Source organism: Chenopodium album, chromosome 18 (assembly GCF_948465745.1).
Source record: "Chenopodium album chromosome 18, dcCheAlbu1.1, whole genome shotgun sequence".
In the NCBI taxonomy this organism is placed as follows: Eukaryota; Viridiplantae; Streptophyta; class Magnoliopsida; order Caryophyllales; family Amaranthaceae; genus Chenopodium; species Chenopodium album.
The window spans coordinates 11,434,366-11,450,888 of record NC_137851.1 but is presented as its reverse complement, the minus strand read 5'-3'; the positions used below and the strand labels follow the sequence as shown (position 1 = coordinate 11,450,888).

The following is a 16,523-nucleotide window of genomic DNA, read 5'->3' as shown; positions in this document are numbered from 1 at the left end:
CCCACATAGAAATGACTTGAGGCACATAAAAATGCAATGTCATAGTGATATTAAGGGAATCAAAAGTCTTCCTCAATCCTTAATGAACAATTACTTTGAATCAATATATGTGAGCTAAAATAAAAGACAGCATACATAGGTCGTATCACTTAAATGATCACTCATTTAGACATAGATAACAAGGCTTATTGGTGAACAACAGACCAACCACAAGCAACCCACACCAGATGAATGATCTAAAAGGCTTGTGAATTTGAAGGATTCTAGTTCTACCAACCAAAGACAGCAAACTCGAGAAAGTATGTCATGCAGCATCCTACTACACCTGGCACTAACACATTAAACAGCGACTTAAGTATGGAGAAGCTATGAGCACTAGCTCCATAAGGTTTTAACTTCGTCATAGAAGGAAATAAGCTCCATCCAGCCATCTTGACAAATATAGGCAGGCATACACTTAATCCCAATCATACTGACTCAATTTTTTGCTTCTCCAAAGCTCTTTGCTTCAGGATTTTTCTGGAATGTTCTTTATACAGTATGTAGTGCAATCACTATCCAACTTTTTTCCTTTTTTAAAGTCAGCTTTCATGCCTAGAACTCCAGTCCCTAAATTTGTTGTCCATTGACTCCATTCAGCAAGTCATTAACAAATTTAACAGTGGAGAAAGAGCAACAGGAGAAGATGAAAGCAGAGTAGTAAAGAAATCAACAATCTGTCACAGAGAAGATAACCGCAACATTTTTCACCCCCACTCAGATGAATAGAGCAATAAATATAAACTTGTTGATCCAATAATAATATACATGCTACATTAAGACAACAGGATATTGGCACTTAAAATCTTGAACATACCATTTTAGAAAATCTTCTATTTCATATACAGTTCTTTCTCCTTCACGCAAGTACAACAAACTGGTATCACAAACAATGGAGTGTAATGCTTTATCACCACTTCCACTTCACTACTCCTATAAGTATTCCCACAAACCAAGTAGCGATTCACTAGCAATGACAAATGAACAGAGCAACTAGACCCTCTAAGACTAACATAAAGCTCATTGAATCATCATCTCTGTACAGAAAACTGTAGATGTTAGCTATCTCATCTGTGACACCATGACCTCTTGTCTACCCAACACACCCAAGAGATGAAGAATAGCTACCTAAATAACCTTCCTCCTTGCAAAATCAGCAGTTGCAAGGAAGAATTGAAGGAAGAGGTATCAAGGGCTTAAACTAGCAACTTTTTCCCACATAAAAAGCCAAGTCTTGATCAGAACAAAGCATTATAACATAAGGAGAAAAAAATCCAATATTATTCTAAGCATGGGACAAACAACATTCAGATGAGAAATGATATGGCAACCATTTGTATCAAACAATTCAAACAAGGGAAGGAGGCAAAAAGTATACAAGTAAAAAAGATAACCGGGAAAAGAGAGAAAAGTAGAAAAGATGGAAAGCTCGCAGAACTACAAGTATATTACAAACAAATAAATAAGAATATTAATCGTACAAAATCTAGCTATTTTGCCATCCAAAGCACCATTTATGTTTATTCACTTTTCCTTCATTTTATTGGCATAGGAAGGGTTCTCTAGCAACAATAAATGATTGGGAATTAACACAAGGCATGTGACAAACATAATCACAACTCAGAAGATAATACATCACAGCGTGACAAACAGAACCAAAACTCAGAAGGTAGTACATTACGGAATGACGAACCTACTAGATTCAAGAAACCTTCAGCAATTGCTAATAGACCTTCACAGTCATCAATGTCAATGAAAAGTCTCAAAATTACCTCTTTAGATGCACAAAGTTGGTAAAAGCAGTGATAATTCCTTTCAGGATCTGTAATTTGAACAACACGAGACCGCTCTAAAAGATAGGTTCTAATTGCAGCACCAGATATTCTACCATTATCATCAAATTGTATCTCAACAAATTTGCCAAAACGACTGCAAAAACCAATGGAGAAGAATAACCAACTTCCGGTAAGATAAAGGAAAACAAGATAATAAACCGGAAATAGAAACACAATTAGAGGAAAAAAAAAACACCCACACACACACACACCAAAAAAAAAAAAAGGAAAAAACGCCAAATCACTGTTGCTTTTTAGAGGACCAGAAGTTCTAATACTAAATTCTCAACAGATTTGTTTCGGTCACATGGCACGGCCAACAATAGGTCTCTAATAACCCAATCAGCTAAGGTTAAACATAAGAAATTTTCACTGCTGCACAACTAATTACTGTGTAGTGGCATATTCAAAAACAACCCCTTACATAACCATGATATACCTAACAAAAGTTTACTGCTTCCAAAGAAAGACCAATCATAAAAACCCTCCATTCACTGAAAAATTCATAATGATGGTTAAGTATACAAGAAAACAATGCGCAAAGCCTCATATTCCAAGATACAAATTAATTACAATCAGCATGATGTCTGTTAGTATTTACATGAAAAACCTAGCAAAATGAAAAGAAAAAAATATATAAATATTCAATTTCATATAAGATTAAATCAAGTAAAGTTGAATCCTGAAATTAAATCTGCAGAGTGAGCAGCTAGCTCAAGTACAAAGCATTAAGTCCAAATAACATTTCTTAGAAGAGCCATAAATACAACAACCACATGTAACTACCAAGAATACGGTGTTGCCTGTCTTATCAGTTAGTGGCCTGTCCACAAGCATAAAAATCAAATAATCCAAGATTTAGTAAGCTCCCAAAACTTGACAAAGTTGTTTAAATAATGAGGAATAACACAACCCTAATTCCAGGTAAGATTAGAAAAGCACTATCAACAAAGGGGGAGAATTCAAGTATGTGGCTTCAGTCATATTTTGATCAGTAATCAAAACCTATCGCAGCATAAAGCTCCACTGATGGCGCAAATCCATTATTTCAGGAAAAAGAACCAACATTAAAAATTCCTATTTCTTAGATATTACTATATTAGGATGCTAAAGAAAAGGCCGAGTTACAGTCAAATGTCAATTGCTAGTAGGCATTCAGTAGCATCTAGTTCAACCAAATAACATCAATTATTTTTTCACTTATGTAAACGTGGATACCAAGTATAATACAGCAAAAATCGCCTACCAATTACTATAGTGAAAATCTAATCATCAGGTAATTCAGGTTTACACTCTATATGCCAATTTGCATTTAAGGTCATAGCTAAGTAAACACCCATCAATGTTTTAAGCATAAACCCAATTTTTTTGTTTTCTATGCAAAATCAATATTAAATATTGAACATCAACCAACTGTCAAAAATTGCAATAAATATCTCTGCGGCAAAGGGATAGACCCATTCATGCACATATATATAGCCAAACCCATTTAGCCTACTCCCTTCAACAATTTACACCAACTGCCGAATTAGTACAAGGTTGAAAATTGAAGGAACGGTAACAACTAACAAGTATATGTGGAAAGTTGCATACAATGTCCTAGAGGACAGAGATTCTCGACCAGGATCATCCACATAAGAGATTAAATACTCCCTCTGTCCCTAACTATTTGCCGCATTTGATTTTTTGCGGTCCCTGAGATATGCTTGAAACATAAATATCTCTGATTTTATATGCGCAAAAATTGTACAAATTTGATATTCTTAAAGGGACGTTGTAACGAATCTAACAAGACCCCTCTTAAAAATATATCTAATAGATTAGTGAGTGAGTATTTGTGATCAAAGTTTTCAGACTTTTTGACGTCAAAAAAACAAAACAGGGGCAAAACAATAGGGACGGAAGGAATGCTCATCATCACTAACTAAATTTGCAACTCCCTATCATTACTCCCTTTGTCCCTATTTTTTGTCCCCATTACAAATTATTGGGTCAAACTTTAAATACTTTGACCGCAAATTCTCATTATTCTATAAGAGATAATATTGAGTCTTGTTGAAGTTGTCTCATTGTATATTTTATTAAAATCAAGTTTTAATAATTTTTAAGCATATAGAAAAGGAGTTATATATGTTTTAAAACATATCTTGGAGACCGTGAAAAGCCAAATGGGGTAAAAAGATAGGGACAGAGAGAGTAGGTTATAAAGGTGCTCACATAATTACCATAATATCCTTTCTAAAAATATAAAATTAATGATAGCAAGGAAAGATTCCAACTTTTAACTATTCACCTTAGCATGAAAAAATAGGGAGAATAAGTTCCAACTCAAATAAACACTACACTGTTCACGAGTAATTATTCTCTCTCATCTCTCCTCCTCTCTTCTAGGGTTTTCTAAAATATTGGCCGTTTAGGCCGAAAATAGTCTAATTTTTTTCCCTTAATTTTCTTTAGTTTTGTAATTTAGATTTCAATAAATCTACATTAGTAGTGAAGATATTCGTCCGTCTCCCTATGGTGGAGTCGTTAGTTTTTTGTAGTTTAGTTGTTTGTTTATGTTTAGGGTTTGCTTGCGTATTAGGGTTTATCAAAAAGGTAATCATCTTTTGCCCTATTGTCAATTTGTTGGTAAAGATTTGTTCGAGATAACAACGGTTGTCAAGTTTTCAAATGCGTTCAAGCGAATCAGATGAAAATCATCCTTACGGCTACAACAAATCGTTAGACCGTCTCTCCGAATATGTTGTATATTCCACCGATGTGTGCGAGAGATGTACCACAGTGCAAGATATTTTCAACGATCGTAGCTTTGATGAAGAAACCTTAGTTTGATTCAATTTTATGTATTTGTTAATATAGATTTCATTTGTAAATGTCGGATGACTTTTTATTAATGAATTGACTTGTTTCAAAAAAAAACACTGTTTAATACAAGAAAGTCCAAAACGGCAGATAAATTCTAAGAACATCAATTAACTTCCGTTAAAGTTAAAGATGTGCAATGCATGGATATAGAGATAATAAGTTGAATTCACATTAAAAATAAAAATTTAAAAATTTAAAAATAAAAAATAAATAAATAAATAAATAAAAATACTGTAGGAAAACCACATATATGACACAAAATATAATAGAAATATACAACAAAAAAAGTTACCAAAGCACAATGTGCACACAGACCTTGAGTTATCATTTCTCACAGTCCTTGCATTACCAAATGCCTCCAAGAGTGGATTTGACTAAACACACACACCCAAAAAAAACATAAGTTAGCAATTTGAACATATTAAGTGAGACATGCAATACATCAAGCAAACCTCCAGCTAACAAAGGAATACCACTTGAAAAGCTGACTTAATGGCTAGAAGTGCGTGGGAGTAGCTACAAGAGCTCCTAAAAGTCCCAGTATCTCAACTACTTTACACGAATGCAAAAGGAATACAAAAATGAACATCATTGAATTCATATTTCATATTTTCAGAGTCCTCCCTAAGTGAAACAGAGGATCAAATAAACATAAATTTACTGCCAAGAGGGTTGAGTGCTTTTATTTCCTTTCAAAACAGGAATCATACAGAAAATATTAACAATTAACACCCTAAAAGATGGAAATTCATAACATTAAAAGAAGACTAGTTGAAGACATACTTCTAGAACTTGCTGCTCAACTGATCTTTCACCATTAGAAGCACGGCCACCCATATAAGCAAGATACTGCATGATTAGTTTTGTCGTCTCCGTTTTCCCAGCCCCGCTTTCTCCACTGACCAATATAGACTGGCTCCTATGCTCATTAATCATTGCTCTGCATCATGAAGGCCATTCCAAAATCCAAGTACATCATTCTCTGAAGTAATTTACAAGTTAATCTGTCTATGAGGGCCAATCCAAGCACCAATCATCTGATTCTTATAGGTAAACTTTCACAAATGAGCATGTCTAATATCTATGTTTTATTAGAGGATACCTATATGCTGCATCAGCCACTGCAAAGACATGGGGATCCAGCTCACCAAACGGCGCTCCTTTATATTGTTCCATCATGTGCACATTATAAAGATGTGGAAGTTTAGTGAAAGGATTCACGGCAATCAAAATGCTTCCAGTGTAAGTCTGAGACAAACAAAAAAAGAAAATGTCAACAACAGGACAAAATTGCATGGGAGGTTATCCCAAAAATACTGAATTTATCCATAAACCCATACCCCCCCCCCCCCAAATACATGTCTCTTTATCCTCACTAATAAAGAAGTCAATCATATATTGTAATGTTGCACATAAATCTACTTTTATACGACAATAAGAACAGAAACATTTCAGATTTTATATATTGAATCAAACCTCCCATATAAAGATATAGAGGATTCGATATAAAGGATCTTTCTGATGCGCTAAAGGTCTGAATTATTATATTCAAGCAACCAGCTAAGAAGCAAAGTAAAATAGACCCACAAGCAATCCGTCGAATTATTTATGCTGTGGTCACCATTTTGTCACATTTCAGATTTCAAAACAGCTATAATATCCTTCTAAATGTCCACTGAGTTTATCATTCCAAATCCAGCCTCCTCAAATTTCCCATCACAATCAAATTATTAATTATGCTACATACTTCAAGAATACAGATAAGGTTTGTAACTATGGCAAAAGAATTTACAATCTTATATAATCTCCAAATGGCCCTTATTTAATGAGTTGCCCCCTGGAATATATCATTATTTTAGTCACATTTCATGGAAGGAAATAGGAGTGAAAGTAAGCAAATAAAACAATTTAATACAATCTGATGACATAATAATTAATGCCTCCTTATTTACAAGTAATCTTTCAAGGGAAAAAGAGTATATAATAGGAACTACAAGAGTATGTCATTCAGATAATATTTATTTCAGATACAATTACAGAAGTATAAGAAAAGACCAAGAAATACAATTAACTTACATATATGGTGTCTAATGCATATCTTCTCTCTAGATTATATAGAACTCCAGGCTCATTCAAGTACGTCAATTTGGTCATGTCATCAACTCCACCAAGATCAGCATCTGGATCCCTTAAAAGTAACTTTTCTGGAGAAGATAGAACCTGACAAACAAAACCAAACTCGCTAAAACTTGGAGGGAAAATACAGATAAATGTCCACCGTAGAAGTGTAAAAACAAATATTCAAGACTTGAAATTAAAGACAGACAGTAAATTGTTAGTCTACTTATTAATTTTCAAATTTCCAGTTAGCACTTAGGAATCTTTCTTATTTCAGGCACTTAGGATTTTTCTTATTGATAATATAAACTTGCCAATTTGTCTTTTCCATTGAATGATAGAACCACGTACATAAAGGGAGGGTCTACAAACAATTCAAAAAATTTATAATATATGCAACTTAAGTTCCACATCAAACAAGGGCATTCCAGGAAAACTGCATGAGCATGGGACCGAAGTATATTTAGACACACCACTTACTTAACAAAGAAAATTTGGGTAGAAAACAAACCATATCATTCCTCTTCAACTATATTACCAGATGACAGCCAAAGTAGACTGCCACGTAACTTTCCACCATTCAAGATTTCTAGAACTGACATTAAGGCTATAAGTAATCCAAAGATACCGGGACAAACCCACTCCATTGGTACCATGAGTTCATAGCCAGCTTGCAATAAGACAACAAATGGCTGACTATCTCACTGTTAAGAAGACGTGTGATGCACTTCAATTGCATTAAATCCTTACTGGCTTAGTACTAATACTGAAATGGCAATTTAATTACCATGTTGGTTCATCTCGATTGCATCAATGACTTACGTAGCTATAGGAACCTCACAGCCCTACTAATAAGCAGTGCTTAAGTAACTCTTGTAAATCTAAATTCTTTGTAGGTAACCACAAGAGCACCTCCTCGCTTCATACAACACATGCAGGTAGCACAATTACCATCGATAAATCAAATCCAAACCTTACACCGTACTTTTTTATCTTAGGATTCACACCAATACGAAATATTAAGGCCACACCACTCATTTGATTGATCGATAAAATAAGTCAACAAGAGCCAATCAACATGATTGGTATTCTACATACGTGCATCAAAGGACAGAATAATTAGTTTCCAATTACACGATATTCTTTCCCGCACAAATTTAAAACACTGCATTATCCCACATTAACTTGTCCGAGGTATAAACTATAAAGTCTAAAAACTGATTCCAATAATACGAAGTTTGTTGCCTGTTGTGCTTTAACAGAAATGTACGTTGTACTTTTTACTGATTGCACTCGAAATGTGGTCCACTAAATTCATCAAAATCAATATTCGAGTTCAATAACGACTAAACCACGAACCATTAACTATATCACACCAAATGCGTCGCAATTCGCAAAGTTAATCAGTTCAACTTAAAATCGCCAACCACCAGAAGTCAATTTCAGCTCTCCAACTAATTTTCACTTTTGACATAATCATTGATCACAAGATTCACACCACAAAACACAATTATATTAACTTTTTATGCATAAATTATACCAGAAATCAACTTTAACTTTTTAAGAAAATCAGAAAATTCAAAGACAAAAAGTAATTCACCTTCTTTCCAGAAGAAGTAAGAACTTGAACATCCTTTCCAATAAAATCAATGACTTCAGCTGGAATCCAAGCCAAATCCTTATCTTCAACCCAGACATTTGCACCTTTTCGAATACTACTCATTCTTAATCCTTAAATTTCAACAAAATACTTCACAATTTCCTCAAAACATCAAAAACCCTAGAATTCGACAGTTTTCCAGTAGAATTGCAAGTTAAATTGGGGGAAATTGGAAGTTGAATAAACCCTAGAGGGGAGAGAAAGGGGGTTAAATTAGGGGCAAAGTTGTGTGAAGTTCCCGCCCTCAAACACAAAACAAATGGGCAAAGACATACGAAACGGAAGACGTAGAGAGAGAAAATAAAAAAAAAAAAAAAAAAAAAAATTTAGAGAATTGTTCGTGTGAGACACGTCAACATTTTTGAAAGTTGATTGAAATATTCTGCAAATCTTGCTGCCCGTTTTGTTTAGACTTTGATTAAAGGATGATGTGGTCGGTAGCACTGTATTAAAATACGGAGTTATTACACACGATATCGTACTCCAATAAATAAGTAAATGTCGACTCGTGACGGGTTTCGATCCAATAATATCCTTCATCTCACCTATCAAATCTATAATCTATAAATAAACCATATAAAAGTTCAAGAGGGAAGTTACTGTTCTTATGAATAGTAACTTCTGGCGCTATTACCCTCTTGCCCCCAACATTAATGTATTGCCAGATTTGCCCTTGCTTGCTTTGACTGGGTTTTCTTAAGTAGGTGGTTTTCCCATGGTCGGTTCCTGGTTTTCCTCCCTGCCTTTCGTTTTGCCGCTTCTTCCCGAATCCCCTCAAAACAGTCAACTTTCTGGCTTTCTCTCTCCTTACCTCCATTTTCTCTCCTCCCTCCATTTTACATTTTCTGAGCAAGAATGGAGCAGCAGCGGTGAAATCAAGGGCGGCGGCTCAAATACCACCACCAATTTTCCCTCCGTCACTGCTTTTCGGTAACTTAAAAATAAATTTCTGATTATTATTGTTGTTCATTTGATGGTTAATTACCCAACATTTTGAGTTACTTTTGTTGATTGTGAAATGGGGTAATGTGAATCTTTGTGGGTATTTGAAAATTTGAGTTTTTTGTGGTTTAATTTAAGTTTGTAATTGAATTTTTCTATGTATCCTCTCTTTAATTTGAAGCGATGAAGAGTTCTACCATCACCACAACCTACGCCGCCGCGACTATCGATAGATGCAAACTACAATCACCACATCCATGGTTTACGGCTAGCCTATCTCAAATGGATTGATGAACTTGAACATCCTTCATTGTCAAAAAACTCCTGACCTTGTTCTCAAGGTTCGCAAACTCTAATCCTTAACTCTCAATGATTTTATTGCTTTCTTGCTGTGATTGAATTCGTCTTTCATCTTATGATAGCATCGGTTTGGTTTGATTCGGGATTAAATGTGTCAAATTATCAAGGTTTCCTCGAAATCTCTACTCTTGCATGTTTGAATTGGGTTTTTTTTTTATTTATTTTATTTACTTTTTTTGTGGCCTGCTAATACTTCTTTCAGTTCTTTGCATAATTTGTGTGTAAATTTTTTACCTGTATTATGAGAATTGTAAGTGGAGATTAATTTTGCTATTTTTGGTTATTACTTCATCGAAATTTGATGTTATTGTAATCAAAGGATCCTTGTTCAATGTAACTTGATTAAGGATATATGGCGGGACTACGGGAGTTTTCTGATGAGTTGTTTGTTTTAGATGCTCACAACCAGTATGTTAAGTCCTTTGAAGTTCAAGACAAAATTATGCTGCCCACTATGATTGTTGTTGTCATTGACGGCCGGAATTTTCAAAGGTGAGTCTCTATTTTTTGCTTTAAAAAGATGGTCTTCCTAGATGACTCTTGTATCATGATTATAATAGCCGCTTATTTGAGTATATATCCTTGTTTGCTTGATTATTATAGCCACTTATTTATCAGCTTATTAAATAACTTGGCATTGCCAATAATCATTTTACCAAGATTCACACTCATTCCATTGTTAGAGTTCAACTAGAGTATTCACACAACATTAGGGGGTGTTGTTGATTAAATTGATTCAATCATTATTCTTAAAAATAATCAAAGTAGTAAAGCATGAATATAAAATTGAGATATCAACAACAAAAACCAATACAAAGAAGCAAGTATTAAAGAATCCAAGTGATGTAAACATAAATTAAAAAATCAATACTCCTTACATCCTCAGATTATTGTTAAGTACACTATTTTGGTCAATTTTCTAATAATTGTAAGTAAGTTAAGAGTACAAAACTTTTCTTTGTTTTGGTTTTTGTTGTTGATTATATCAATTTTATACTCATGCTTTGCTACTTTGATTATTGTTAAGAATAATGAATTGAATCTGATTAATGGGTATAAGTTTATATACCGGAGGACTTGCTTCTATTTAGAGTTTGAACAACTCTTTTTCTTTTGATTTGGTTCTTCGCTAAAATCAAGTTGATAAATTTTCTTGAGTGGTTGAAACGGTATTGATTGTCACAATATGAAAGTTATTTTCATAAGGTATATGGTGAAGTGTTGAAGGCTTATTTTCTTAACTACCCTTCTAAACCTTTTTTCCCTCCTTGTATTGCACGGTTGTCCCCTGTACTTGCTAACTAAGTTTCTCTTACCTGGGTGAACTTGATATGACAGGTTCTCTGAAGTTCATAAATTTGAGAAGCCTCGTGATAGAATAGCCTTGGAGTTGATCATGTGCTGCTGCTGTCATGGAGGAGTATGCTGACATAATATTTTCATATGGATATAGTGATGAATTTAGGTACCTATAGCTCTCATTTACTACTTGCTATATTTTGAAAACTTTAATTTGATGTTTATCAACTGGTTGTTGCTGTTGCTATTGCCCTTGCAGTTTTATATTGAAAAAGGAGTCAAAATTTTACTAGAGACGTGGAAGGTTTGTGGTTGAATTATAATAATTGTATTTGCGATTACTGTTATTAAATTTTTAGAAAATTAAATTATTGGGGAGGTTAGGGAATTTTGATTATTGAGCTGTTTTTTTTGTTGATATAATAATTATTGAACTGTGATGCAAGTAGTATATCTAAAGATTAGTTATTCAGTAATATCTTGATGTGTAGCAGGAATTGTGATAAGCATGGGGGGATTATTGGGGAAAGCGTTGAGCGATTCAATATGGAACAAAATGAATGTGAGGTTATCGAATTGATACTGTTATATCGATTGAGGAACTATAAGCAGTGGGAATAACAATGGGAAGGGCTCTTTATTCATGATGAAGTGGGATAATATAAATAAGTGCAGGAAAGTGGAAAGATTACTATGTTTCTCTCTCTGATTTCTGAGCTAAGGGATGTTTTCTTTGTTCAGTTGATACTTCTTTAGCTTCCATTATGTCAACAAACTGATTAGGTGTGAATAGAGGTCAGTAATCCGTTTATAGCTTTAGCATGTTAGTGCTGACTCATTGTCACAGCAATTAGGATTTGAATCACTAGGAATCCTTTACTTAATTCTTAGGATTAACAAAGTTGCCAATGCAAATGTCTTGAATTTATGCTTTTGTGGCATTTCAATATCAATAGGCCACAGAATAATGAATGCTGTTACACTTTTTTTTCCCCTTTTATTGGTAGGACGTGGGAGCTCATAGCACCATGGACAGGGGTGCAAGTTAAAGTAACTGTTAAGTTCATTTTGGGGGAGCTGGACATAACCTATAGTCTTCCGTACATGATGGATTACTTACACTAGGGTGGTTCAAGAGAGATGTAGCACTTTTGGTTGAGGTTGTTAAAGGGTAAGGAGCTGCTCCACGCCAAAAAAAAAAAAAAAAAAAGAAAAGAAAAGAAACAAGGAGCTGCTTACTTCATCAATCAAGAAAAGTCAGGAGAATTAAGCAACCATATTTTGAAATTCTTTGAAAAGTTTTAATCCTCTGGTATTTCACAAGATGCTTTTTGCTTGCTTGATGCATTTCAATAGTCAACTTTTGTTGTTTTAGAAAGAGCAGAGCTCGCTCTAATTAATTTGTATACATGATTAACAAAGTTGTTGATATGGTGTGTCCCTTGTACAGTGTTCTCCATCTATGGGATCTCCTCCTTTTCCATTGTACAGTGTTAATTATCCCCTGTTGTCTCAGTTGTTGGGATTCAAATAAGTTTTAGTGATTCCGTTGGATTCTTTCACCAATACATCTTTTTCTTGCCACTATGTCTGAAATATCTTGTGTTTTTGAAATCAAGTTTTGTTGAATGGTTTTGTTTCTAAAGCTATCATTGTTATTTCAGGAGCATGCATATTAATTCATTACTTCAATTTACATTATTATAGCTGCAATTATTTATAGTACCTTTTTTCCGTGAGTTAGGATTGCAAGCCTAACAAATCTAACTTGGTAGATTGGCAGGCGTTGTTGAGCCAAGGTTGTGTTCTTGAGAACTTGCTGTGAGAACAAGCTTGCTACGAGGTCCTTTATAAACAGATGTGTTGACCTTGGTATTAGCTGCACATTAGGCCAGGTAGGAAATGTGTTGACATTCTACAAGGTCTTCTTGGCTTGTGTGGAGAGGAAGTTTTTATAGAGAATTTTCCTGATTATCAAATAATAATTAGGAATGTAATATATTATTGTTGTAAGTATTGCAATGAATTTGGTAGTATTAAGGAATAATTAAGATGAAGGTAGTTTTCTTAATTATGTTTTATTTTGTTATGGTACTCCCTGTGAAGAAGTTTTAAGCTAGCTTCTGTCTTGCACTTTTTCTGTATTTAATTTATCTCTTTTCTCCACTCACCTCAGAGTGAGTTGGGATTAGGGCAGCTAAATTACTAAATTATCATTCTATTTGATATATCTACATGCAGATTTAGTGGTTTAATAGTGGTCAACTTCAAGCTTATTTCTATTCTTGGAATTTCATATATATATATATATATATATATATATATATATATATATATATATATATATATATATATATATATATATATATATATATATATATATATATATATATATATATATAGAGAGAGAGAGAGAGAGAGAGAGAGAGAGAGCAAAGGGAGGATGTGAGCGAGTGTGAAATAATAAGGGCCAGGAGAGAGGAGTTAGAAGAATAGAAGAAGAGGGTTAGGAGAGAGAGAAAGGAGAAAGAGGGCTAGGAGATGGAAAAAGGGGTTGAGAGAGGTGTTAGGATAGAAAAACAGAGGGACAGGAAGAAAAAAAAAAGAGAGAGAGAGGAGGCCGAAAGAAAAAGAGAAACAGAGAAAGCTTTCTATGAGAGATATAATGAGGTCGGAGGGAGAAAGAGATGGAAAGGCTAGGGGAGAAAGAGCATGTGTATAATATAATAATAGTTAAAGGAAAAGGATGGGAAGGAAAAAGAGGGAAATGAAAGGGAGGTTGGGGAAGGGAGAAGGTGAGTTTCTATTTTTCCTTCAAAATATCTCCAACAATATAAAGATTTGATTTATTAAATCAAAAGGGAATAGATCTTTCCAATACCCACCCTTTCCTTCCTTGCATTGAATATCCAAACAATGATAATGTTTCCCTCCTTTTCTTTTTCTCTTCCTTTCCGTCCATCTCTCTTTATCTAAACATAGTTTTGGGCCAATAAAGCAAGGAAGAATTGAGTGAGAGGGAAGCAAATGTGACCTTTATTTTTCAAAGAATAAAAAAAAGAGAAACTAGATGGAGCAGGGATGCAAGCTAAGGTCAGACCATTCTTAGTGTTTATTTGTGGAAGAGACTTAGAAGCTATGGGGGAGGAAAATAGAGAAAAAATAGAAATGTGAAATGAAGAAAGAAAAATGGTGAGGGGCTTTGAGGAAATTAAAAGGAACGAGATGAAGAACTTTTTAATGACCATCTTTAGTATGTAATCAAGGAGTACATAAACAATACTTTTTGAAAAGATTTTAGACTTTTTAAACTTACCTATTATTGACTGGAAAAAAATTAGTCAAGTCATTGTAGAGGAGAGAGTTAACCTTGAATAAGATAAAGTGGTTGTTGGGGACGGGGTAACAAATACATACAATATTTGGAAGAGAAAGAAGGACTGGGACAAAAAGAGAGTAAGAGATCAATAGAGAGAGAAGGAATGGGAGAAAAAGAGAGTAAGATAAAGAGAAAGGGACATGGACTAGGGAAAAAACAGAGTAGGAGAGAGAGAGAGAGAGAGAATGGTAGAGAAAGGCCTGAAGAGAAAGAAATAGAGTGAGAGAGAGAGGGGAAAGCTCTTGAAAGTAATAGAGAGATAAAGAGAGAGATGGGTTGAAAGAGATAGATAGGTCGAGAGAGAAAATAGATAGGGAGGTCTGGAAAAAGGAGGAGGTAAAGAAAGCTTAGAGAGATAGAGAATCTAGGGGGGAGAGAGTGAGACAGTAAAAAACCTATGATTTTTAAAGGCTTTTAGAGGATGGACCAAGGATAAGAAGGATTGTGAATGAATAAAAGAAAGAAAGAGCATGACAGAATAAGTTTCACAATGTATGGATAATAATATATAGTGAAGGGAAAGAGAGGAGAAAGAAAAAGAGGAAAGGGGAAAGGAGGTAAGCGGAGGGAGAAGGCCAGGTGAACCTTTTATTTCCTTCCAAATTAGAGAGATTTTTGTTAATTAAAAGTGGAAGAAAAATAAATACTTCTGATTGATGATGCTTCCCTCATTTATTCTTCTTTTTTCACTCAATTTATCTTTACTCGCACATAGTGTTTGGGCTAATAAAGAAAGAAATGAGTGAGAGGGAGTAAATAGAGGAGGAAAGAGGTAAGAAACACTTCAATTCTTAGTATGAGTTTAATTATAAGAGAGACTTAGAACCTATGGGGGAGGAATATGGATAAAAAAAAAATTTTAAAAAAAAGAGGATTGTGAAATGAAGAAAGAAAAATGGTGAGAGGCTTTGAGGAAATGCAACGAGATGAAGAACTCTTTAGATGTCCATCTTTAGTATGTAATCAAGGATTAGGTAAACAACACTTTTTAAAAAGAATTTAAGTTTTGTAAAACCATATGAATAAAGTGTTAAGTTGTAAACAAAGATAGAAAAGGGTTAGAAGGGATATGAGAAGAGGGGGAAGTGATAGCAAGTAGGGATTAACTTTGTAAATTATGCTACACCATTGGATAAGGAAGGAAGGACGGATAAATTAAAGAGAGAGAGAGAAATTAGAGAGAAAAAGAAAGACTGAGATATAGAGAGATTTCGATACAATAGAGGAAGGAAGAGGTTGGAAGCACTTCAAAAAAAACCATTCTTACACTATGTTTAGATAACAATAATAGAGAAAGGGAGGGGAAAGGGAGGTGAGGGAAGGGAAAATTAGTAAATCAGGAGTGAATGATGAGAGGGAGCCATGGAAGCAAACGAAATGAATGATGATGAGGAAAATCAGGAATACTTGGGTCATGAAATAGAGGTAAGGGCAAATATGTAGTTCACTACTTAGTGATGGAGGACATAAGGGGAATTATATAGATTTAGAGAGGGGAGAGAAAGATATAGAGAGAGATTTTGCGGCAATAGAGGAAGGAAGAGGTTTGAAACCCTTCAATAGACCATGTTTTATGTACGATAGTGAAAAAGGTTACGAAGTAGAGAAATGGATAGAAATTAGGAGTATGAAAATGAAAGAAAAAGGATGAGAGGCTTCAACAAAGGAGATCGAAAGAGATAAACATTTTAGAAGGGGTGATAATGAGAGCAAGTGTTAAAAAGCAATAAGTTAATGATCAATATAATTTAATTGCGAGATTAAGAGTGTAAAAATGAAGAAAAACAAAAGAAGAGGATGAAGCAAGTGTTAAATTTTCACTATTGTTTGTCTGTAGTCTATCAGCATGATATTCAAATGGGTTGGTAATAAATAAAAACTAAACAAAGAAGTTGTTTTTAAATATTTCGAGTAAGGATGACCTTAGGTTCAATAATAAGGGTGAAATATGTTGTAAATATTTTGAATATTATCAACTCTAATTTTAAGACAAAAAAAGTACCAAAAGGCTATAAGGAGCCAA

General features: G+C 34.2%; 1 protein-coding gene, 1 long non-coding RNA gene and 1 pseudogene across 3 annotated transcripts in view; 2 read left to right on the top strand and 1 right to left on the bottom strand.

Moving 5' to 3' along the window:
- LOC145591482 (myosin-15-like) overlaps positions 1-8,951 on the bottom strand; it is a 32,838-nt gene extending 23,887 nt beyond the window's left edge. The window contains exons 1-6 of the mRNA XM_081647944.1: positions 8,461-8,951; positions 6,819-6,962; positions 5,845-5,990; positions 5,526-5,682; positions 5,058-5,116; positions 1,812-1,968 (exon numbers count right to left, since the gene is read on the bottom strand). Coding sequence (XP_081504070.1) covers positions 1,812-1,968; positions 5,058-5,116; positions 5,526-5,682; positions 5,845-5,990; positions 6,819-6,962; positions 8,461-8,583 — 786 coding nt within the window. The 5' untranslated portion in view covers positions 8,584-8,951. The remainder of the gene's footprint in view (positions 1-1,811; positions 1,969-5,057; positions 5,117-5,525; positions 5,683-5,844; positions 5,991-6,818; positions 6,963-8,460) is intronic.
- A 263-nt stretch (positions 8,952-9,214) lies between these two features.
- On the top strand, positions 9,215-10,198 carry LOC145593087 (uncharacterized). Its single transcript, XR_014102546.1, has 3 exons — positions 9,215-9,450; positions 9,644-9,803; positions 9,885-10,198. It is a non-coding gene; the product is annotated as an uncharacterized LOC145593087 (long non-coding RNA).
- A 15-nt stretch (positions 10,199-10,213) lies between these two features.
- Positions 10,214-13,347, top strand: LOC145591811 (tRNA(His) guanylyltransferase 1 pseudogene; annotated as a pseudogene). The gene is made up of 3 exons (XR_014102348.1): positions 10,214-10,314; positions 11,161-11,287; positions 11,381-13,347. The product of XR_014102348.1 is annotated as a tRNA(His) guanylyltransferase 1 pseudogene (transcript).
- Positions 13,348-16,523: the final 3,176 nt, after the last annotated feature.